The sequence below is a fragment of the Marmota monax genome, unplaced genomic scaffold (genome assembly GCF_021218885.2).
Source record: "Marmota monax isolate L192 unplaced genomic scaffold, Marmota_monax_Labrador192_F-V1.1 WCK01_AAM20220418_F8-fsc00177, whole genome shotgun sequence".
Lineage (NCBI taxonomy): Eukaryota > Metazoa > Chordata > Mammalia > Rodentia > Sciuridae > Marmota > Marmota monax.
This window is the reverse complement of record NW_026694922.1, coordinates 3,424,042-3,448,356: the sequence shown is the minus strand read 5'-3', so window position 1 is coordinate 3,448,356 and position 24,315 is coordinate 3,424,042. Positions and strand designations below refer to the sequence as shown.

Sequence of the window (24,315 nt, the reverse complement as noted above, 5' to 3'; positions counted from 1 at the left end):
CTCACATGTGCTGCGAGTGCTATCCCTGAGTGACAGCCCCAGCCCCAAATTAGATTTTTATTTTTTGTTTCATTCTTAAATCATTTTATTGGCTCATAATAGTTACGCATAACATTGGGATTCATTTTGACACAATCACAAATGCATGGAATAGAATTCCAGTGCTTACCCTTACCTTCCCCTCTGCCTTTCCTCTGTTCCCGCTCCTCAACCGATCTTTCCATTTATTTACATTTTAAAAATTGGTGTATTGTGGCTGGGCGCGTTGGCACACGCCTGTCATCCCAGCAGCTCCGGAGGCTGAGACAGGAGGATTGAGAGTTCAAAGCCAGCCTCAGCCACAGCAAGGTGCTAAGCAACTCAGTGAGACTCTGTCTCTAAATAAAACACAGAATAGGGCTGGGGTGGGGCTCAGGAGTTGAGCGCCCCTGAGTTCAATCTCTGGTACTCAAAGAAGAAAACAAATATTGGTGTGTTGGGGATGTCCATAATGTTGGGATTCACTGTGGTGGGCTCATGTATGTCATTGGAAGCAGATTCTTCCCGCTGTCCTTCCCTGTTCCTGTCCCTCCACCCCCCGATGCCCTTGTACTGGATCTTTCTTTTATTTTGACAGAATTCCCACTTCTTTTCTGTCTCCCTGCCAGCCCCCTTACTTTGGCCTAGCTTCTGCAACTCAGAGGAAACATCCCACTGTGCGCTCTCAGGGCCATTTCACTTAGCATGGTGGTCACCAGTCCCTTCCGCTTACCAGCCAACGCCATCATTTCATTCTTTTTAATGGCAGCTTTCAAAATAAAACACAGTGCCCTGCAGGGAAGGGCCTGTTGATGCCAGAGACAGAGCCAGAAGGAGCAGTGGACGGAGTCACCGTTGCAGTTGGGGACTCCAGCGCTCTCCTCTCAGTCACGTATGAAAGGAGGACACAGAAAATCAGTGAGAACACAGAAAAATCTCTGGACACCATCAGCCAGCTGGACCCAGTTGACATTCACCCATGGGTCCGTCCCACGACAGCACGCACATTCTGTTCAAACCTGCACGAAATACTCCACAAGCCCCATCCCATTCCAACCAAGGAAACGAACGTCTGTAAATCTGGAAAGAACCGATGCGTTCAGCATAGGCTCCGTGGACACCAAAGAACTAAACTGAAACCCAATAACTGAAAGGCAACTGGAAGTCTCCACGTGTTTGGAAATGAAGCCACACAGGTCAAGGAACAAGGACCAAGGGAAATTAGAAAATAATTTGAATTGAAAGGAAATGAAAATAGAATGAATTATTATCCATGAAGTGCAGCTCAGTCCATGCCTAGAAGGAATCCCGGGCTTTAAACACTTGCATTAGAAATATTTGAATTTGTCAATCCACCTTCTTAAGAAGTTAGCAAAACAGCACTTCAGACAATACAGTGTTTATGAAAGGAGAATCCTAAAGATCAATGCCACGGGTCAGTCCAAAGGTAGACCTGCAGGTTCTGGGTGTTGAACCAACCGAGGGCCAAGATGATTGAGTCAGGAGGGATGACCTTTTCAACAAGTGACCCTGGGACCCTTAGGGATTATCAAAAGACCAGAAATGACGATTCCTGCCTTATACTATGCACAAAAATCAGCCTGAAATGGAAATTAGACCTGAATGTAGAAGCTAAAACTCCTAGAGGAAAATTCAGATTAAAATCTTCATGACCTTGGGGTGTCATGACTTCTTAGCATAGTGTCCATCAAAGAAATAACCAAGAAACCAACAGAAGAGCTTAAATATTCCACTCTTGGTAGGACTCCCTGAGGAAAATGGGGAGCTAAGGCACTACCTGGGAGAGAATATCAGCATCACGGAATCTGAAGTAGCCCTTCTCGCCAGGCTACATAGAGACATCTCACCACTGAACAATCAGTTCCACTAAAAGGCAAAAGATTTGACTACACACGTCATAAAAGAAGGTGTATGAATTCCAATAATGGTGTGCCCACACACTCATTGCCGTTATCCATTAAGGAAATGAAAGTTAAAAGACAAATTAAAATAGGATAGTGCTACATGCTCAACAGAGTGGCTAAATGTAAAAAGATGAGCAACCCAAGTATTGGCAAGAACACGGAGCCCTGGAGCCGTCCTGCACTGTCAATGGGAATGTAAAGTGGGAGCCCAGCTTGGAACAGAGGTGGTCCCGCCACTCCCCAGGATGTAAAATACACCACTTCACCACGTGACCAACAATTTCAATTTGGGGCTGTTGACCCTAAGACATGGAAACGCACACCCATAAGTTGAAGAATACACAGATATTTGAGGCACCTTTATTCCTGATAGCCCCCCACTGGAAGCATCGCGCGGATGTCCATCAACAGGCGGATGCGTGAATCGACTGTGGGCTAATCAGAGTAGCACGCTCCGTGCCATGGAAAGGGGCTGAGGGGTGGCTCACAGCAGGTGGGTGAAGCTCACTTCTGTCGGGTGAGAGCCAGACACGGAAGACCCATCGCATCCTGCCCTCTGCCTAGAAGTCTAGAACTGGAGCACATAACCTGTGTGGACAGAGGGCAGACCAGTCCCTGCCTGGAGTCTAGAATACGGGAAATGCAAAGGGGCACCTTTTTTAGGAAGGGGTTGGAAGGTTTTGTACTTGCTATAGGAGGGTAGTTGCAAGGGCATATTTGTGAAGACTCATAGAACAATAAACACTGAATGCACATTTAATCATGTTTAAATTACACCTTGGTTAGTGTTAAGAGTGATGCTGAATCCTTGTTCATTTCCACTGTCTGGATAGTGGAGATTCTATCTTCCCCTTATTCCATTTGAATAAACACTTATTGAATAATCCATCTCTTCTCAATTTTTGCATCTTGCTGCTTCTGTTCTACATTAAAGCTCAACGCAGCCGGGCGCCATGGTGCACACCTGTGACCCAGCAGCTCCTCTGTATATATGTGAAACGTTTGTTTCAGAAAGAAGCTCATGAAGTGACAAGCAGGACCTGTGCATGTGTGTCGTGCGCCCAGGGCTGTGTGTGTTGGTGTGTGTGTGTTGGTGTGTGTGCACACACAGGCACATAGACTATTTTGGAGGGCGAAGGGTCTTCAGGGTCCCCAGGGGTGCTATGGCGTTCCCACCTGGAAGGCTGGCTTAGATCTGCTCAGCCATGTCACCGGCCCCTGTGACAGCAGGAAGGGTCTCCCCTAAAGTGAGTGTCTTGGGAAGGCCCCCCTCCCTGCTCCCTTCTGGGCATGGTTGTCACGGTGAGGTCCGTGTTGTTAAAGATGTGCCGTCTTCTCTTTCAGTATCCGGAATGTGATGCAGAAGTATCTCGAGGAGAGAAATGAGATAACCTTCGACAAGATTTTCAATCAGAGAATCGGTGAGTCCTGCTGCTCACGTGGCCTGCGGTGACTGTAGTGGTGAAGTCAGGCAGGGCTGTGTGATTTATAGATATAACCCCTGGCGCTTTTGTAGCCTTCCTAGCTATTTATTGGTGGGAATGGAGGAGATTTTGTGCACCTAGTAAGGGGCCTAATGCTTACTTGTGTTTCTCATAACACGTCCTGTGAATGAGCTGCTAGGAAACAGACTAGTTCAGCTGGGTTTTAAGTCTCCTTGGGGGCTGGTTGCCCAAAATCAAAGTGGAGCTGAACACAGAGGTTCACCTCTTGAGGGGTGCAGAGCTGATAAGCAGAGCCAGGAAGTGAAGGGCGGAGGGCTTGACTACTTGCAGCATGGGAGGGGTGCACTGGGTACTTCCCAAAGTGCGACTCCCTGAACAGAGAGGGCGTGTGTCCCTGGGCATCCTGGGAAGACTCAGCATCTCGAAAGAGGTGCGCACACTCCTGGGCACGCTTAATTCAAGATCAGGCTTCTTCGTGCATCACATATTCAAAGACGGGGGACAGGAACACCCCGGGACCGAGAAGCATCTAGTGAGGTGATTGTCAGCAGAGTTCACACTAGGTCACTAGAAGACTGAGGGGGCGACTTTGGCTGGTGTGAGCGGCTCCTTGTCCTGTTCTCTGGAGGCCTTATCAGAAGCAAAAACACCTGGGGGGGGGTTGGTATGCACCTGCAGGGTGCAGCTTGCTTCTGGACGTCCCCGCTGTCCAGGCAAAGGATGGAGCTCCTGGTAGCCAGGAAAGAGGCTCTCTCTGGGTCCCTGGGCCCTGGTGTGGGGCTCCCCTCCCTCATACTCAGAGATCCTCAGCCTCTCTCCTGCTGCTGGCTTTGCATGGCTGTTGGAGAGCGGGGCTGACACGCGTCTCCCCAAGGGCAGCTGTCTCCTCCAGTGTGTGGGGCTCTGTCACTGGACGCCATCGGTTTCCGTGGTGGGTGGTCTCTTATCTCTTCCTGATCATCAGGTCCACTGCGCTGCTCTTACCCCTGTAGGTCATTCAACTTTCTACTCTGTGGGTCACAAGGACGCCACCTGTATGGACACAGATCAGGGACCATCTCTTCCTGGTCATGCCCAATCCTAACCAGTGCTGGTCTCTTCTGGTGCACGGGTGCTGGGGTGCAGGGGTGTCCAGGTGTCATGGTGTAGGTGTCCTGGGGTGCAGGGGTGCTGGGGTGCAGAAGTTTCTAGGTGTCGTGGTGCCGTGGTGCAAGTGTCCTGGGGTGCAGATATTCTGGGGTGCAGGGGTTCCTGATGTCATGGTGCTGTGGTGCAGGTGTCCTGGGGTGCAGGGGTGCTCTGGTTCACTAACAGTGCTCAGGGGAGGCAGGGTTGCTCGGGAACTCTGTAATGTGGCGTTCCAGGGCTGGTGAAGCCCCCAACCGCCACCATCATTCCCTGTGACCACAGCCCTCTAAGCCCATGAGGTACCTGGGCTCATCCACCTTCCAGAGCTGGTGGTCTGTCTACGGGCATTGCCCTCCGGTCGGGTTAGACCTACAGCCCTTTTGCCACCTTCTTGTTTTCGGTCCCTGTAGAGAGTTCCTACTGTCCATGCGTTTCCTGAACACACTTCCCCCTCAGCCAGGGCTGGGTTGCCGGGGGGCCCTTCCTGGTAGCCCAGCTGCCTGCAGCGTTGACTCCGGTGCAGGCTGGTCCAGGGTCTGCAGGTGCAGTCAGCGGGTGGGGTGCTGGGTGTTCCTCCCCTCTGTGCCTGGCTTGCCACCCACACCACTTGGAGGGTTTGCCGGGGAGTGTGTATCTCAGCTTTTAAATTATTTTATGGCTGGAAGAAATGACTTTATTAAAATTCTAAGAAATCACAGTTCCCTGGAACTCCGTTTGTGTATTCAGTCAGCCCTGCACGTCCATGAATTCTGCATCCACAAAATCTCCAGACCACAGCTGGAGAAAATCACCAATCGTTGTCTGGGCTCCTAATGCACAGTGTCATAACCACTCTGCATGACAGCCCTGTCCAAAGCATTCACGTAGTTTAAGGGATCTAGAGGTGGTGCAGAGTGCGTGGGAGATGAGCAGAGTTCACGGGCAGATCCTGTGCCTTTTAATGTGGAAACGGGACTTCAGCATCCACAGAGGTTGGTGTCTGCAGGGGTCCTGAGACTGCTCCCCCTTGGGCAGTGAGGCTGATGTGCTTCTGTCCCCAGAAGTCATGGAGACTGCCAGGTCTCTGTGAGACCACAGGTTTTTCTAGATCCTTCTGGGCTTTCTTTGCTGGTGAGAGTGTAGACTGACCCAAGGGAGGGAAGTGGCTTAGGATCCCCCGTTCTCCTTGATTTTTAAAGAGTCCCTGGTAAAGAGTGGCCGCTGGCGCTGGGGTGGAGTAGCAGGCGGGGTGTGGCCTACCTGTGCTCTGAGGGGAGCCTGTGGCAAGCTAATGTCCCCACTGCATAGACAGAGTTCACCCTGTGCCTCAGGTTGTGGCCGGGAGCAGAGGAGTGGACGGTTTGCTCTCCTGTTGTTCTCTCATTATTTTTGTGATGTTTGGTTCACTCTCATCTATGTGAAATGCTTTTTTGCTCTTGATTTTGAAATAAAAACCTTTGCAAGGGAAGGGAAAGTAATTATCCTCCCATGGTTAGTCAAAAATTGCAAATTTCTTTGCGGGTTCATTGAGATGCATTTCTTAAGAGTGTGAACTCCACCCGCTGGACGCCCCAGCTCCCCGCCCAGCTCCCTGTGTTGGGTGGGTCAGGAGCACAGAGCGGCTCCACTGTCAGATTTTACAACGTCTTCATCACTCTCCAAAGAGTCTCTGCGCCCACCCGTCCCCCTTCCTGGCCCAGCCCCTGGCAACCACTGATCCACTTCCTGCCTCTGTGGGATGCGGCACAAGTGGCCTTTTGACTCGGCGACCCCCTGTGCCACGTCTTCCCTGTTTGCCTGGGTCTGCCTGCGCCAGAGCTCTGCGTGGTGTGGCTGTGCCGTGTCCTGGTTATCCATGGTCAGCTGAGGGACGCTGGGGCTGCCCCTGCTCGGTGGCCTGTGGATAGATGCTGCTGTGGAAGGAGGGAGGCTCCCCATTCAGACCCAACTGGTTGACGGCGGTGACACTGCCGCCCCAGCACCTGCCAGCTTCTGCAGTGCACTGCGGGCCGGTGGTTCTTCCTCTGTGTCCTCTGTCCCTCTCTCCTTTGAGGTCCCCTCTCGTCAGTGCCCCCTGGCACACCTCCAGCCCCCCAGTGTGTCTTCTCCACAGTTGGTGTCACAGCCTGGCACAGGCACCGGTGCCAGGCAGAGGTGGAACGCAAAAGGACAGGCCAGACAGATAGGACACATGTTGACAGGGCAGGGTCCAGCCCGTCACTCATCCCCTCTCCAAGGCCCCACCCGCCACCATCCTTCCCTGTGACCACTGCCCTCCAAGTCAGAGCTCAGCTTCTCCTGACCAGCTCCAAGCTCAGGCCCTCGGCAGGCCTCGGTGTAGGAATCTCCCCAAACTGTTGATGAAAACATTTCATCAGGTGCGACAGTGGACTGCAGCAGTGAGCCCACGTGTGTACACCTGTGTAGGGAGTGTGGATAAACACGCGTGTACACACACACACACACGTTTATTTAAGCCACTGAGAATCAACAGCTTTCAACATTTTACTATCCTTGTTTTGTCCATTCTGTCTTTTTTGTGTGTGTGTGTGTGTGGTCACTAAAATACTTTAAAGCTATTAAACTATAGCACTTCAGCCCCAGTGGCTTCTCTAAAACCGGGAGAGTGTCCTTATGTCACCACAGCTCTTTTACCCAGCCACAGTGTTCCCAAGGCTTCTTTGTGCGACACTGAGTTTATCTTCAAGTTTTCCTGATTCTCCTAAAAATATCCATGTACTTTTGGTTTTTAATCTGGGTCCAAATAGCCCCCGTCCCACTGTGATGCCCCTCCCTCAGTCCTGCGCAGCCCCCTGCGCACAGGAGAGGGACCTGCCCGGTCTGGAGGCAGCTGAGCTGCGCTGTGTCCCCATGGTCCGCTGACCTGAGGGCTCATCATCTTGGGGGAGAGGCTCGGCAGCGGTGCTGGGAGGGTTGGGCTGGGGTCCCCTCTGTTCCTCACCCTGCTGTCCTCTGCTTCGTGTCTCCCTCCCCTTCTTAGGGAGCTTTCTAACTGTTCTGCTCCTCCTGCCCTTCTGCTGGGACTCCTGAGTCAGGCTGTGCAGGTGGCTGTACACAGTTCCCGCAGCAAGGTCCCTGTGGGGCGGGATGGCCGCTGCCGGTAGGTGGTACTCCCGGAGCCGCGGCGGAGGAGCCCGCGCACCTGTAAGCAGGTCTTTGCCGGCTCCTCTGCTCTCGCAAGCCCTTTAACAGCGGCCTGTCCCAAGTGGCCGCTGGAAGAGCAGGTCAGAAGACAGATTCGATTTGCTGCTGGCTTTGCAGACGGGGACCACAGGACAGGGGAAGTGGGCATCAGCAGGAGTGAGGGTGATCCCCAGGGACCTCAGTCCTTCCAGCCAGCGGCTGCAGTGAGTTTGGAGCAGCCTGGAGTTCCTAGGTAAGAACCCAGACCTGCGGCACCCGTGCAGCCCACCGGGATTCTGACCCGTGCCTTGAGAGGTGGAAGCGGCTGTTGCTCTTGAGTGTCTTAAGTTTGCAGTGATCTTTACAGAGTGATAGACAACTATAGCCGCAGAAAGTGGCAGGATTCAACACAGAGGGTTAAACAGGAGCTACTGTTGTCCCCCGGCTTCTCCTTGTTGAGAAATCATACATCTTAAGAGATGTCAATCAAGCTGAGTCCTAATTCACTGTTAATAAAACTCACATCTCTCAACATTCTCAGTTTGACTCATGGAGAGGTTGGTTTTAAGGGGATACGGGTTATTGAACAGACCGTAAAATCAACTTATCAGTTACAGCTCAGATTATTTTGCTACTCTTCTCTCCCAGAAGATGTTGAAATAGTGGTTTCATCCTGTGCCAGGGAGGCACATGGCAGGCATCTGATACAATCCATCTGCCTGGGGACCGCCAAGTTTGCTTCTCTGTCTCCATATTCACTCCTATTAAAGGAGGATGTTTCAAATCATAAGGAGACTCCAAAATAGATACTTAATTCGCAAAGTATGCCCATGATATTTCCCCCGTGGAAGGAGCATCATGTCAATGAAACATTACACAACGTGCTGTCCCGGGAGGCATTGCATTTTATAACACTGGCTCCAAAGCTTGATCCAGAGTTTGAATGTTCATCTTTTTTGAATTTGTGTGAAATAATTTGGTGTCTGAAATTTTTTGTTAGGAAAAAACTGATTCTTTTGGTAAAAAACAGATATGTCAAGATATAGTTTTTGTGTTGTGAAATGCATCTATTGTGATTACACGATTTAATGATTTTTATTAAATTTCTACACAAGCATCACCACAATTTTAAAACATTTCCATGCTGTAGAGGGACCGCTCGTGCCCACGGTGGTCACTCCTGACCCCACCCTCGGCCCCAGCACCCGCCCCTCTGCTCTCTGCCTCAGTAGATCTGGTTTTCTGGCATTTCATAAACATGGAGTCAGGCGGCTGGGGCCCTGGGTCTTCTGTGTCTGACCCTTCTCTGTGCCTGAACTTTTGAAGGTGTGTCCCCGCCACCAAGTGTGTCAGTGCCACGTTCCTTTGTTGCGGCGAGGCATCCCTTTGTGTGGCGGTAGCACCCGTTGATCTGTTCACCAGGTGATGGGCAGTCAGGTTTTGTTCCCACAGTCTATTTTGAATAGGCTGCTATGAATGTTTGCATACAAGTTACTTTGTGCATAAAATGTTTTCCTTTCTCTTGGGTGTGCACCTGGGAGGGCAACTGCAGGCTTGCAATTTGCCTTTGATCTTCCAGGAATGACCACATGGCTTTGAAGGGGGCTGTACTGGCTCAGGTTCCCATGGTCAGACCCCAGAGCTCCAGGCACCAAATCCTCTGGCTACTGGGCATCGGCTCTTTCTGGCTGGAGCCGTCCAGTGGAAGTGACCTGGTGTCTCCCTGTGGTCTTGGTTTGTATTTCCCTCACAATGGTGACATTACACGTTTGTGCTCATAGCCACTTGAGTACTTTGTTGGTGGAATGTCTATTCAACTTTTTTTTGCCCATTTGAAACCAGGGATTACCTCCGTCTCTTGTTATTTGTCATATACGTGGCTTACAGATATTTCCTTCCACGTGGTGTCTGCTCATTTCCATTTTCTTAATGGTGACTTGAAACACAAAAGATTTAATACTGACGAGGTTCACTTTATACATTTTCTCTTCTGAATCATGCTTCAGGGTCATTACCAAAGAGGGTTCTGCCTAACTGAAATGCGTAGAGCCTTTTTTTTTTCTTCCTGTTCTTCTAGAAGTATTTTTGTGTTAGCTTGTACATTTAGGTCTCTGGTTGATTTTGAGTAACTTCTTACCCACAGCCTGAGGCAGAGGTCTCAGTTGGCCTTTCCTCTGCAGGTGGGTATCCAGTTGTCTGAAAAGCATTTTCAAAAAAGATTTTCCTTTTCCCACCGGATTGATTGTCTTGGTCATCTTTGTTGAAAAGTAACTGACCATAAATGTCAGAACTTATCACTGGACTCCCAGTTTGAGCCGTTTACCTGCCTGTCTGGCCTCATGCCAGGTCCTCCCTGTGTCAGTTACCACAGCTTTCAGGCCAGCTTAGGAAGCGGGAAATGACAGTCCCCACTGTGTCCTCCCCACCCCCAAGTTTGGCTATTCTGGTCCTTTGATTTCCATATGAGTTTTTTTAGCATCAGTTTTTTAATTTCTAGGAAACAAATGGTGCTGGGGCTCTGACCGAGGTTGATTTGAATCTTTACAGCCATCTGGGGAGAATCAGCATCTCAACGCCGTCAAACCTTCCAGTCTGTGAACATGAACCAGCTCCACTCCCTCCTCTGGCCCATGTCTTCTTTAATTTCTCCCAACACTGCCTTGTAGTTTTCAGTCTTCTCTGTCTTAGTAAATTTGTTCCTAAGTATCTGAAGCTTTTTATGTGGTGCTGAGGATCGAACCCAGGGCCTCGTGCGTGCTAGGCGAGCGCTCCACCACTGAGCCCCAGCCCCAGCGCAGCAGGATCTGAATCTTTTTGATGCTGCTGGAAGTGGGACTATTTCCTAGTTTTCTTTTTGACTGCTCATTGCTATGACAAGGAAATGGAATGAATTTTTGTAGAAGCAATCTTGAATCCAGTGATCTTCCTGAACTGGCTTATTAGTTCTAGAAAGTTCTCTCTGTGTGTATTTGCGGGAGTGTGTTCCATAGAATTTTCTATATTTTGTTTGAATAAAATCAGTCTTACTTCTTTCCTATCTGGTTTCTTTTATTCTTCTCAATTTTTTTACTTTTCATTTCTTAACTTTTTTTTTTTTAATTGGTGTCAGTCCATCTTTGGTATGATTTTAAAGAACATTTACCTGGACAGAATGCATCAATTATATTTGGTTCTTTGGGGCCAAGGCATAAGTATTATATTTGCCATGGGCTTTGAAGACAAGAGTTTATGTCTTATGATTAAAAAAAGAATACGTTGGTAAAACTTAAATTACTGCCTTACAAGGTCAGTAATTTAAGTTTTACCAATGAGCAGTCCCTGGAGAAATAAAGGTGGACACCAATACATCATAGGTACTTACTGTTAAAAATGTACACTAAACCTCAAAAATACTAAGAAACCCAAGCAGAACATTTTTCGATTCCTTGTCAGTTTCAAGGGACAAAGCTGCCAATCTGTTTTATATTTCACAAAATTATTGAGTGTAGTGTTTTGTACTTTAGAACAGAACACGGGCAGAATCTGAAAACATTTATAACTGGGCAGCTTCCTACCCAAAGGCTGGGGATCAACTGCAGCAAGTGAACCCTCGGCCTGGGGCCTTCCAGAGGGAAATCTGAACCTGGGAACTGTTTTTTTCCTTTTGTTTCTACTTTGTGTGGAAGTGTTTGCTTCTGTCACAGGGAAGGGCCTTCCCCTGACAAATGCCCCAGGCTCCCGCCCTCTCTTATCTGTGAGACCTTCTCTGGCTCAGAGCCACCAGCCTCTCCAGGAGAAAAAGAAGCGGCCATCAATTATCCATGGCTCCTGGGACTCCCAGTGAGGGAAAGGGTTAGAGAGGCAGGAGAGCCCTCTGATGGGGAATGAGCCCTGGGCTGAGCATGGTGGACTGGATTGTCAGCTGAGAGGCGGGGACCGCAGGAGGCAGCAGGTCACAGGGGAAACCAAGGTCATTCAAGGTCACGGGTTCTGCACAGTGTCCACTGGGGCTCCTGAGACAAAACTGCCGCCCAGAGAAGAAAGACGCTGGTGTCTGCACAAACTGGGAGGTGCCACCTGCCCTGAGCTGCAGCCTCTGTATTTTGGAAAATGTGGGACATCAGAGAGGTTTGGGGCAAGAAGGATAGAACAGGATAAAAAGGCTGCACCAGTACGATGAGAAAACTTGGTCGTCTTTTTTTTTTTTTCTTTCTTCAATTCATTATGCAAGTTCTAAAAGCAGCCATAATGATCATTTCCAGAAAAAATAAAAATTCAGAGAAGGTACATCTTGTTGGTGTAACACAATCCTTGCACGCCTACCCGCCAATCACTTCGAGCCACAGGAATACCGGCAGATGGCCGCTGCAGCCTGCACCCGTGGGCTGGCAGATCTAGGTTATCTTTCACAACTTTGCTATTAATTTTTTCTGGGCTGCTTGGATTACATGATTGGTAGGAGTTGTGTTAGCTTAGGACACCGATGGCTCCCCGTGCACTGACCACCATGCTGAGTGTTTCTTTGCCACTAGATAATGAGACCAGGCTCACGTCACTCCCAGGAGGCAGAGCCAGGGCTGGAGGTCATCCTGGAGTAGAAGTTATGTGCCTTCCTTGTCTATAACCTGAAAAGGTTAACTTGGAGATTAGCTCACTGTGGACTTCCGCCCTTCCTTCCAATAGCATGAACGGTGCAGTTCCCACCCAAAATATAGCATCCTAAAACCCAGGGTCTGGGGCGGTGTGCAGGGATCCTCACAGCTTGTCTACTTTGTTGCAAGAGTCATTCATCATCAAATATGCTCTGAGACCTTCACTGGGAAATGCCTCATCAAACAAAAATGCTCATGGAGAAGTCTTAGCATCAGGCTGTAGAACGCTCCCGTCGCCTGCCAGGCCACCCTGCCAAAGACGGACACCAAGTGTGTTTGCAAAACCCCAGACCTCAACAGCCCAGGGACCCCTGAGGTGCATGGTCGGGGCTGCTGGTCATTTTTCTAAGGCATGAATTTAAACCCCAAGGTGAATGTGGGGACCAGCTCTTTGGCCAAGGGACGAGCCTGGCACATTGGCTGGCCTCTGCCTCTGCACAGGATTTTGACACTCTGCCTGCCAGGGGCACGTATTTTAGGAAAAAATGCATATGCTCTAGTAATGTTAGCCCCTCTCTACTGCTGGAGAATGTTGAGCAGCCACGGGACACCCCTGCCTGGGAAGCCATCCACCAGCTGTGTCCTTTGAGGTCCTCCCTGGGTTCTCATGTTCCAGGTGGCAGTTCAAGGTGTCTTAAAATACCACTGACTTTGGCTCTTTTGCAAATACCTTTTCTGAAGGTTTGGTACATCTTCTTGATTTGTCTTGGCCTTTCTACTTCCAGTCAAAGCCCAAGCTGGGGAGTGGGGAGGAGTGATTGTGGATTGTGCTAGAACTCTGCCATGCCTTACCCCAGGCGCCAGAAAAGCCTCAGGGAACAAAGTGTGTGTTGGGGGTGGGGTGGTGTGAGACCAGCAAATATATTCTGTCCCCACTGGGACTCATGTTTGGAGAACCGCACAGCCTGGAGAGGTGTGGGGGCGGGGGTGCTGCAGTCCGCAGTAAACCTTGGAAAGAACCACAGACCAAAGACCCGGGTGGGAGGTGAGGAGCCAGCCCCCTGTGTTTTTCTGGGTGCTGTGTCCAGGGGGAGCCGTCAGCAAGGCCCAGACCCTGAGGCAGGGGCTGGGGGGTGAGGATGCTAGGAGCTAGGTGGGCAGAGGTGGGAGGTCTGTCTGTCCCTGGGAGTGAAGACTTAGGACAGTGTGAGCCCTGGGGCAGTACAATGTGGGTCAAGGGTCAAGGGTCAGTTTGGCTGCTATGGAAGCATGGGGAGGGGGTGGTGGGGGAGGCCCTGAGAGGTGAGGCCAGCTTTTGGACCAGGGAGTGGCTAGGGATGGGGAGAAGTCCTTGCATCCCAGATTGCGAAGGTGGAGCCCACGGGATGTGCTGTTGTCTCATGTCCACGCAGAGGTGGCGGGCAGGGTGTGTGTGGAGGGTGGGCTCAGTGTCCTCAGGCTCAGTGGGGACTGCGCTGGTATGTGCCTTCGAGCAACCTTATGGGCCCACATGCAAACAGCAAGGGGCATGGGTGTGGGGAACAGAGGCCGAGTGTCCACCCCTGTGCTCCTTCCGGCCGTCGGCGCCCTTTACAAAGCACGCTCTGGCCCTTGGCATCACCTTGCCCAGCCGGGCAGCCTGGACCTGGCCCTTGGCATCACCTTGCCCAGCCGGGCAGCCTGGACCTACGTTCAGCCTCCACGGGTTCCGTGTGCCCTTTCCAGAACTTCACCCAGACGGGCTGGACACACTCCTTCGTGCCTGGCTTGTCTGACGGAGCTCGGTGTCCTGGAGGTCCACTGTGCGACTACGCGGTGGGGATGCTGCCCCTCTCGATGCTGGACAGCGTTCCTCTGTGTGGACGCGCCACGGTTCACCTGGTCACGGACACCCTGTTGTTTCCGTTTGGGTGGTTGGGACTAAAGCTGCAGAGGCTTGTTGAGAACTCAGTCCCTCCCTCCTCCTCGGCATAAGAATGGCGGGTCCCCTGTGATGGTGCGCACAGCAGGACTGTTGTCACTTTGAGGAGCTGACCTTTTGCCTTTGTGCCATGTCCTTCCTGGTCCTGGTAACAGACTGTCAAAAATTCTCTTGGGGACTCCGACCCTGCTGCCCTTTTGGCCTGGCCTCCCAGGCTTCCTGTGAAATCCTGCAGAACAAGGGTCTGCGGCCATCTGGAGCAGTGGCCGAGCCCCCGGGGACCCTGGCTGCAGCAGCCTCTGAGTGTCTGGGTGGCTGAGCAGTTGAAAGAACTTCCCAGGCCCCTGTGCAGGAAGGTGCCCTGCCTCTTCTCAGGGGAATGTTGACCTTTACTTCCTGGAGCTGGGGGGTGTGGTCAGCTCCTGAGGTGCCCTCAGGCCATCTTCCTTATTGTCCCTGGGCAGTCTTCAGCATTCCTTCAGTGTGGCAGTAGTGTCTCAAACAACTGCAACTTCCCAGTTTCCCTCCTGCCTTTCAAGTTCTTCAAATCTTTCTGCTCCGCTTTTTGTTTCTGAATATCACAATAAATTTGGCCAAAAGGGGCCAGCAATATCCATGCCACCAGCCTTCCAAGCGCTGCCACCTCGTTGCCACCTCTCTCTCCGTCACTCTGCCCTGTCATGGCCCCCTCTGCCACCTTGGCTCCTGCCTAGATTGCTCAGCACCTTCCCACCCGAGTTTCTGTCTCCGGTCCTCTTCTGCCGTCCCATGGGAATCTGGGGACAGTTTTATCACACCCTGCTCATGTTCTGACCTTGTCCTGAGCCTCCCCTGCAGGGTCCAGGGCCACCATCTCTGTAGTTGAGATCACCAGAGCCAAGTGCAAGCTTCTCCTTGTCATCACCCCCTGGACAGCATGGTGTCACAGCCAGTAATGGCATTAGCCTTGCGCCAGGTGCTGTGAGTCCTCCAGAGACTCGTGGCTTCTGTGCCAACCCTGGTCCATGTGTTTTCACACCAGGGACTTGAGCACCTCTGGTGGTGTCTGAGGTGCCCCTGCACAGGCCCTGGGGAGCGTTCCTACTCCCTGGGCTCACCGGGCACTAGTGGGGAAGGCGGACGCTGCCAGGCTCCTCTCAGCGTGGTCTCCCCACTGGAGCTTGGGTTCTGTGTGACTACAGAGGGTCTCTTGTGCGGTTTCTTCGCCATGATTCTGAAGTGTCCAGCACCTTCTGTGCCAGAGGAATTGCTCTTTATGTTCATTTTCTGTTTCAGGGCTGTGCTAGTCAGCTACTTAGCTGCCGAGACTGAAAGTCCCCACCAGCACAACGTACAGGAGGAAAAGTGGTTTTGAGGGCTCTGATTTCAGAGGTCTTTGTCCATAGTAGGCCAGCGCCATTCCTGGGGCTTGAGGTGAGACAGGACATCAAGGCGGAAGAGTGTGGCAGGGGGAAGCAGCTCACCTGGTGATCATGAAGCAGAGGGAGGCTCCGCCCTCCAGACACAAATGCAAGGCCACGCCCCCAGCCAGCCCCGGCCTGCAGCCACGCCCACCTGCCCCAGCCACGCCCACCGGCCTCCAGTTACCACTCAGTTAATCCCATCAGGATCAATTCACCCATTAGGTTAAGACACTCCCAACCCAATCATTTCTCCTGCAAACCTTCTTGCACTGTCTCACACGTGAGCTTTTGGGGGACACCTCACATCCAAACCATAACAAGTGCAAAATGATTCCAACCTTAGTATAAAACCCTTATTTATAGCACTTACTGTCCAGAGCCATTTGCATATTCAATGGTTATTTTCTTAGTGTGACGACTGTTGTGTGATGTACTAGTCCACACAGGGGAGATCCTCTGTCTTCCTGTCATGGGAACCATGCTGTCTTTTGGGATGAGTGACAGGTGAACATCACTGAGGGCTGGGCAGAGTGACGGGTCATGGAGTAGCAGCCCCCTCAGGGTCTAATGGAACCTGCAGGGTGGCAGTGAACAGGCACTGTTGGTCTGTAGGCGTCAACACTGCCTGTTTTAGGTTGAGTCAGGGAAGGGGACAGGGTGCAAGGGCCATCTGGGGATAGGCTTGATGACACAGGACACAGGAGTGTCATATTGCAGAGTGCCCTGGGGCAGGAGAAGGGGAACAGAGTCACAATACTGACTTTCCGCTCTGCACAGGGCCTGTTGTTTAGGAGGAAGGGTCCCTGCTCTGCAGTCCTCAGCTCTGCATTAGAGAGGTGGGTTTTTGCTTTTTGCAAAACAGTTGCCACTCATTTTAAAACCATCCCCAGCAGGCTTTTTGGCACTTGGAAGCTTTCAGTAAACATGAAGTATTGTGTAACTGACAGACGCCCGAGCCCCTGGGCCTGCTGGCCGAGGTCCAGGCCTCCCGCACAGCCACCCAGGGTGACAGGCCTACCTTGGCCGCCTCCCTGCAGGAACTTGAACTTCCTGCTCTGTGCACTCGCTCCTCCCTCCCTCTCCTGGCCCTCCGGGGTCCACCACCTCAGCAAGTCCAGGGTGCACCTCTCTTCTTCTGAAACCCTCTGCGGTGTCCCACAAGCCACACGGCCCTTCCCCTAGCACATTAGCCAAGCACGTGCTGAGCTGCGTGAGTCCCAGCATGGGGCTGTGGTCAGCAGGAGAAACCAACAGGAGAGAGCCCGTTCCTCTCGCGGCCTGTGGCCTAGGGAGGGGCACATCAGGAAGCAGGGCCACGCGCCGCACTGGAAGAGGGGCCCCTTCCTCAGCGTGCTCTGAGCTGTCCATTCCAGAGGCCGAGCATGCCAAGCAGGGGAAATGCTAGAGGTCTTTCCATCAGCCCCAGGGACAGGACAGTGAGCCAGAGAGGGACCACAGAGGTCACCCAGTGGGGGCCAGGGTGAGAGGTGGGGAGCAGCTGAGAGGTGGGGAGCTAGAAGGGGCCCAGGAGCAGCACTGCTGGCTGGCAACCAAGAGCCCTGGACAGGTGTGAGCAGGAGACCACAGGCAGGTAGCCAGGGGCCAGGGCTGCAGGAGGGTGGGCGTAGAGGAGGAAGAGCGGGGGCTCAAACGGGAGGATCCCGATCAAAGTGTCTCAGTGTCTCAAATTGGCAAGAAAAGATTCAGAGGAGACACTCGGGGGTGGCTGTGGGCCTGAAGGCAGGCCAGCAACCCGCTGCAGGGGGCCGGGGGCAAGCAGGTCTCGCGCACCAGGGTCCCCGTGCTCGGGCTGTGCCAATAATAGGGTGTTCATGGGACCTGGGACAAAGAAGCCCCCCTCGAGGTCTCGCGGGAGTCCTGGAACACACGAGCCACGACGTGCACAGGGTTGTACGTTGCAGCGATTTCGTAAAAACAGTCTGTGAAGCAACCCAAGTGCACATCGTGGGTCAGTCTGTACACTGAGCTGCCCCTGGGATGGGCTGACATCAGCCACCGCAGGGATCCATGACAGCCGAGAGGGCCTGGAGAGATCTCAGCAGTGATGGGACTCAGGGGTGGCGTGGGCGGTACGTGGACAGTGCATGGACACCACATGGCCACTTTGTGGGTGGTGTGTGGACACCAGGTGGACGGGGCATGGGCCCTGGGAAGCAGGGCTCCTGCAGTCCTCCTGGTACAGACAGTTAGTTCCATTTCTCAGATGTGAAGATTCAGCGCCAGAGACACGGGAGGCGGGCAGAGGAAGCAAATTTATCTAAAGAACAATAACGGGCTTCCCGGGACGCAGAAGGGGCCGCAGCAGGTGTCCAGGGACGTGGGGGCTTCCTGACCCTTTTCTACAGCTTAGGTTGTCTTTGTCCTTCTGCCCTCTATCACCCGCCCTCATCCTTCTTACCTGCTCAGTGGCCGGAGTGAGCCAAAAGGTGAGGGCCAAATGGGCAGGGAGAGGACTGAGGGTGGAGTGACCCAGGCAGCAGGTAACAACCCAAGGTGTCACTTAACTGTCAGGACTCCCTGCAGGGAGGGGCCATTGGGGAGGCAGGTTACCTTAGCAACAGGTTGGGTGGGGGCAGCTTGTGACTTTCTTTCCAAGCAGCCCCACCTTCGCGATTGGATCTCGTTATCAATTATCTATATTGACGGTCTTTTGGGCCCCACCCCCGGCTCACTTACCCAGTGTGGCTGTGGGAAACTGGTGCAGACTCCGCCACACACACGCCCCACAGAGGGGCAGGAGCAGGGACAGGGCTGCCTGGAGGGTGACTGGAAGGCAGGGGAGGATCCTTGTCACTCGATACCTTGTGGTGTGTATTTAGAATTCGTCACCACACCATCTGCTCGTGAAATAAAGTGTTGCAATAACATGGGACAATGACTGGAAGATGGGAAGAACCCAGGGCCTTGGGGACACCGGTGAGGGACCAGGCCCTTAGCCTGGGGAGGGGACTGAGCGTGTGGACGTGGTGTGTAGACACGGTGCTAGGGCACGGGGGCCTCTGCATTGAACCTGACCAGGTGGCTCGTGGGGACAGGGCCTCTGCATTCCTTTTGGGGGGGCAGGGCCAGGTGTGGGCTGTGGTGCCTTCTGCTGTCCTCTGGGCACCAAGGAAAAGCTTAAAAGCAGGGGCAGGGCCTGGTCAGATCTGGCAGCAGCCTGAGGGTGATTTAGGAGGGGACTGGCCAAGTGGCTGGGGACCCAGAGGCCGGGAAGTGATGCCCCTGGAGGGTCATCAGCCTCTCTCCCTACAAAAGGAAGTCAGCACTCACCGCAAGGCCACCGAGCACACCTGTGGGGGTCTCCAGTGAGATCACAGCCGCTTGCGAGCCCCAGGGCTTGAGCTTGCAGCAACACGCCACAGACAGAGTCTCCTGATTTCAGTAAACTTGCACTGAAAGGCAACGCGCCCAACAGGAGGGTGTTGGCACCCGAGTTCACGGCTCGAGAGTTGTCACGGGGCGGACACCGTGTCTGATGGCTGGCCCTGCCCGAGTCTTCTCCTGGAGATCCTGGCCCTGCCCCTTTCTGCCCTGGTCACCTTTGGTCTGCCATGTGCACAGAGGCCCCAACTTCATATGCCATGGTCGTCTTGGTCCTTAGAGAAGTCCCTGGGGAGGTGTTTGATAATGGTTCTGTTTCATCATGGGTCATTTTAGATCTGTCTCTATTGCCAATGTCCTTTCACTGTTGGCTGTGCACACGACTGGGACAAGTAAAAGAACTGACTGCATCCTGCCCAGTGTCTGCCTGTGGCCAGGCTAGGAGTCTCACTTTTGTACCCACGCGCAGTAAAGTCGTCCTGAAGAGCGGAAAAGCACCCAGCCAGCGAAGGGCTCAGAGGGCACCTTCTTGTTGCGGGGTTCTCGCAGGTCTCCCCTAGTCCATTTTCTCTGTCTGTGTTTGGTGAAGAGTGGTCACTTGGAGCGCTGGACACATGGCCACCTGGCCACGTGCTTCACCATTGCCCTCTTGTTTTTTTGGACTCTTAATAATCAGGGCCCCAAATCTCTCCATTATCTCAATGACTGATCCCATTAATTGATGTCAGAATGTTTTGTTGACACTTCAGGAGAACGTGTGTGTGGATTAACCAGGACAGCAGGAGTGACAGAGTCAGAAGGCCGGGTACCTATTCATGGCCTTCCTAATGGCCTTTCTTTCATGAATTTTTCTTCCTCCACAGTTCTAAGAAGTGAAAGCTCTCGTACCTACACAATTATCGTGTGTCACGTAGACATTTTTAAATAGAGCTATGGCTCTGGCTGATAAGTAGAGTTCAGCGAGGACGTACCCAAGGCTGCAGGAGGAGACCAACATAGCGGACTAACTGCGCCCTGGACCGTGCTCACCCTGTTGGGACTCGGGAAACAGGGCCAGTCGCCCATGGGAGGTGGGTCAGGAGTGCCCAGCCAGGTGTGTGGGACTAGTGAGTTGCTGGTTTCCTCGCTCATAACTTTCTGCAGGGCAGGAGGCGCTTCCTCAAGGCGGGTACACGGCTTGCTCACCCGCTGAGGGGCAGGGAGTTGGTCCCAGTTTGGGGGGGTGTGCTTGGGTGACCCCGGGCTCATCCTCTGTACTGCACTGCTGTGTGACTGCAGGGTGTGCGTCTGCACTTCTTCTGGGTAAATACCTGAGTCTGAGGCTCTTGGGTCAAGGACAAACGTGCACCTAACTTAAAGAGGCTTCCCAAAGAGGCCGCAGGGTCACCTTGGCAGTGGCAGTGGTGGGATTTCCAGTTGCTCTGCAGCCTGGGCGGCACCGGGGGATTTTGCTATTTGTTTTGCTTTTCTTCTAAGGATAGCGGCATCTCACTGGGGTCCGAGTTTGCATTTTCCTAGTCACTCCTGAGGGTGGGCACCCTTTCCTGTGCGTATTTGACTTCTATATACCTTCTTGGGTGAAGTGCTCAAGTCTTATGCCTAACATCAAGTTTTAGAGTGGACTATTTGGGCTGTTATTTTTGAGTTTTGATAGTTCTTCATGCATTTTGGATGCAGGTCCTTCATCAGACATACGTGGTGCAAACATTCCATATAGGAGGCTTGTCTTTGCAATTTCTTAACCAGACATTTCTAGTGTAAGGACGTTCAATCTGTCCATTTTTTCTTTGGTAGATCACATGGGATCTTAGTGGGTTTTGCTCACCCCAGGGTTGGAGAGATTTTCCTGTGTGTGTGTGTGTTTTTTCTGGGAGGGGGTGGGTACTGGGGATTGAACTCAGGGGCACTCGACCACTGAGCCCCACCCCCAGCCCTATTTTGTATTTCATTTAGAGACAGGGTCTCACTGAGGTGCTTAGGGCCTTGCTTTTGCTGAGGCTGGCTTTGAACTCGCGATCCTCCTGTCTCAGCCTCCGAGCCTCTGAGATTACAGATGTGTGCCACTGTGCTCAGTTCCTGTGGGTTTTCTTTCTGCAGAGGTTGTGGTTTAGGGAGGGACATCCAGCCTGAGGTTTGTTTTTGTAGAGGCTGCCTGTTTTTACACCTGGATGTATGTCCAGCACCATTTCCTGGAAAGACTTTCCTCTCCTTAAATCCCTTCTGCACCTTGGTGAAGAACCCACCGGCCTCGTGCCTGAGCACCTCCTCTGGCATCTCTTCTGATCCACTCTGTGGGCTCCTCCTTTCTCCACAGCCTGCTGCCTTGAAACCACACAGCGTGAACCTCTAACTTTGGTCTTCTTTTTTCAGAAAGTTATTTTCTCATTTCTTTGCTTTTCTTCATATACATTTTAGAATCGGTTCATTGACTGCGACAAAAATTGCTATTGGATTTCTGACTGGGATTGTGCTAAGTCCGTAGCTAGATCTGGGGAGAAGCAACACCTTACAACACTGAGTCTTCCAATCCACGAACATGGTCTTCTCTTCATTTATTTGGATCTTTTGAATTTGTTCATCAGTATTTTGTAAGTTTCTTACCTTTATTTTATTTTTTTAAATTTTATTTTATTTTTATGTGGTGCTGAGGATGGCACCCAGTGCCTCACACGTGCCAGGTGAGCACTGAGCCCCAGCCCCAGCTCGGTATTTTGTAATTTTTATCATGCAAATAACACACATATCGGGTCGGATTTCTTCCTGAATGTTGTAATTTTTTGGTGCTAGTATAAATTTTGCTGTTGTTCATATTTAAATTTCCCATTTTTCATTGCTAATACAGAGAAATAATTCACCAATAGTGGTACGCAAAAAAACATACCAATGAATATATCTAGTTAGTTGATTTCTGAAATTAGACATAGGGCTCTTTTGATTCCATCATTTCTCAATTAAAAAAGATGTTGATTCTACTATGTCAATACAGTATTTAAGTAATTCATTTTTCCTGTTGTACTTTTAGTGCTTTTGGACCAACTTTCAAAAGTTTATAAAAATTGCCTTAAAATAATTGGATTATGAGGCCTTTTTATTTTTCCACACAGCATAATTGTGGTGGGCAGTCACCATCTGCTCTTTGGGTAATTTAATTTTTGCTCTTGGACTGCTATGTTGATGTCCCCTGTCTGTCCGGGTGACCTCCAGACCTCCCCTAGGCGGCTTGCCTCTGTCCATCTAGTCTTCCCTCTCTACCCCAGGATGACCATGACTTTATAATTCGATTAATTTTATTATATTTAGAGAAGTAGAATCTTAGAGTTGAGGAAATTCTGTAAATTAATCCAAGGCTTTCTTCTTTTAAACTTGGAGAAAAAAAAAAAGTACTCCCGCGAGAGAAACTAGAGGCGCATTTTGTGAATTTGTCCACGTGGGACGTCAACGCGCAAGGTCAGCTGTGAAACGCTGCGGGCTCAGAGCTGAGCCACAGCCTGTGCCGCGGTGCCGTGTCCCCCCTGTCCCCGTGAGGCGGCGCTTGAGGTGCTGCAGGTGGGGGGTTCCTGGAGATTGGAGACTGGTGCTCGCGCTCAGCCGGCTGCAAACCACAGACTGCAGAGAAACAGAGGGACCCCAGACAGCTGTGCGCCTGAGGAGGAGCCGTGCCAACCCCGGCTCCAGGGTGGTGGAAACGCCGAGCACCCCTAGACACCTGACTGTGATCCACTACACCCCAGCAAAGCCAAGTTGACAGCAGTCACATCTGTCATTCATCACATGCAGTCTCATTGCTCACAGTCAGAGGTCGGTTGTTTTTCACTAGCACGACAACTCTTTTCCCAATCATTGTGTAGGCCTGAGCCATTAGTCATTTTTATGATTGCACCTTTCTGACTGTGCCTTTGTATTCTGATGTAGTTTCAAACCCACAGGTAGCCAAGTGGCCAGCGCAAGGGTGCTGGACCCCGGGAGCGCCTCACACCAGCACCCCCTCCCCACTTCGCTTCCTGCGATTTATCTGTTCTTAACATTCTCTCTGAATCTCTTGGGGTATCTTGGGGACACCACAACCTCCTGACCACTATGTATTTAAGTCTGTATTTCTGTCTGTCTTTTTTCCTACTGGGGATTGAACTCAGGGGCCCTCGACCACCGAGCCACGTCCCCAGCCCTCTTTATATTTTCGAGACAGGGTCTCACTGGGCTGCTTAGGGCCTCACTGTTGCTGAGGCTGGCTTGGAACTTGCCTGAGCCACTGGGATGACAGATGTGCACCACCAGGCTCAGCTAAGTCTGTATTTCCTAAGAACAAGGTCATTGTCTTAGACGACCACAGTAGTGTTCAAAATCAGGAAATGAGACGCTGCTTTCTGACCCAGGGTCCGTCCCAGAGGTGGTCTCCAGTGCCACTGCTCCCTGCCATTTTCCGGGTCCAGGATCATGCCTGCACGTAGTCCTGAGTCTTCAGACTTGTTGGGTCTCTTGACCAGCCTTTGTCAACGGCGCTGTTCTGCCAACCATCTCTGTACGCGGTTTGCTTCTCGGTGACACACGGGGGTGTTCCCAGTGACATGCTGGCTGTTCCTGGTGACACACTGGCTGTTCCCTGTGTCGCTCAGCTCGCAGGCTCAGTGTTGGTGATTGTCGGTTCTGGACATTTCCTTCAGGTGGGTTTTGAGTGCTCATTGTGACTTTGCACATTTTGCAGGATTTAATTCTGACATCACATAACTGTATTTTGTTCCTCATCAGACTTTCCCTGTCCCCTATGGGCACCCACAGGTGGTCTGACTGCGTCCTCTCTTCTGATTTTGGGGTGTGGTTTGGCTGTAAGAAGCAGCTTTCCCGACTCCTTAATTCAGGGAATGGGTCGTAACCCGGCTCCCATCCTCTACTTTATCACTCTGATTGTCATTGTTCCTCCGTGTGGGGCTCCCTGCCGTGCCTCAGCGCCAGCCCCGTCCTCTGGTTGTCCTGGTTTGGTCTGGGAGGAGCCCTCAGGCTGGCTCTTGTGCCTGCGGGTGCTTTCCTGTGATCTGAGTGACTTCTTTGGGGCACCCTGTGTCGGCCCCTTCTTCCCTCCTGGCTGTCGGCTCTCCCTCCCGGTCCCCTGGACGGAGAATGGCGTGTAGAGACCTGGGTGTTCAGAAGCTCTTGGTCACTGGAGTCATTGCCTGTGACTGTGTCATTTCTTCTCTGTCCTTTAGTGGAGATAGCAAAGGAGTGTGTTTGTGCGTATCTGTCCTTCTGTCGGTCCATCTGTCCACCCTGCTTACAGCAGTATGTTCACACAGATGCTCCAGCAAGCCTCCTGGTCCCTCCCCTTGTCCTCTGTCCTCCAAGTGGGCCCCAGCAGAGTGGCGTCAGAAGCGTGGCCTCCTGGCACTGCAACCCACTGGCTGGAGGTCACATGGGTTCCATTCTTTTCAAAGGGGATTGGCGCAC

General features: G+C 51.9%; 1 protein-coding gene across 9 annotated transcripts in view; it reads left to right on the top strand.

Annotated features, from left to right (window-relative positions):
* The window catches only part of LOC124081144 (beta-adrenergic receptor kinase 2), a 346,261-nt gene that overhangs the window by 20,896 nt on the left and 301,050 nt on the right, over positions 1–24,315 (top strand). For 6 of the 9 annotated variants that reach the window (XM_046427320.1, XM_046427319.1, XM_046427318.1 and 3 more), the window contains one exon: positions 3,288–3,364. The exons of 1 other annotated variant lie outside the window; for it this stretch is intronic. In XM_046427320.1, coding sequence (XP_046283276.1) covers positions 3,288–3,364 — 77 coding nt within the window. Of the gene's footprint in view, positions 1–3,287; positions 3,365–21,291; positions 21,465–22,133; positions 22,675–24,315 lie in introns of those variants that run through there. 2 more of the 9 variants (XM_046427321.1, XM_058573584.1) reach the window with 2 other exon arrangements.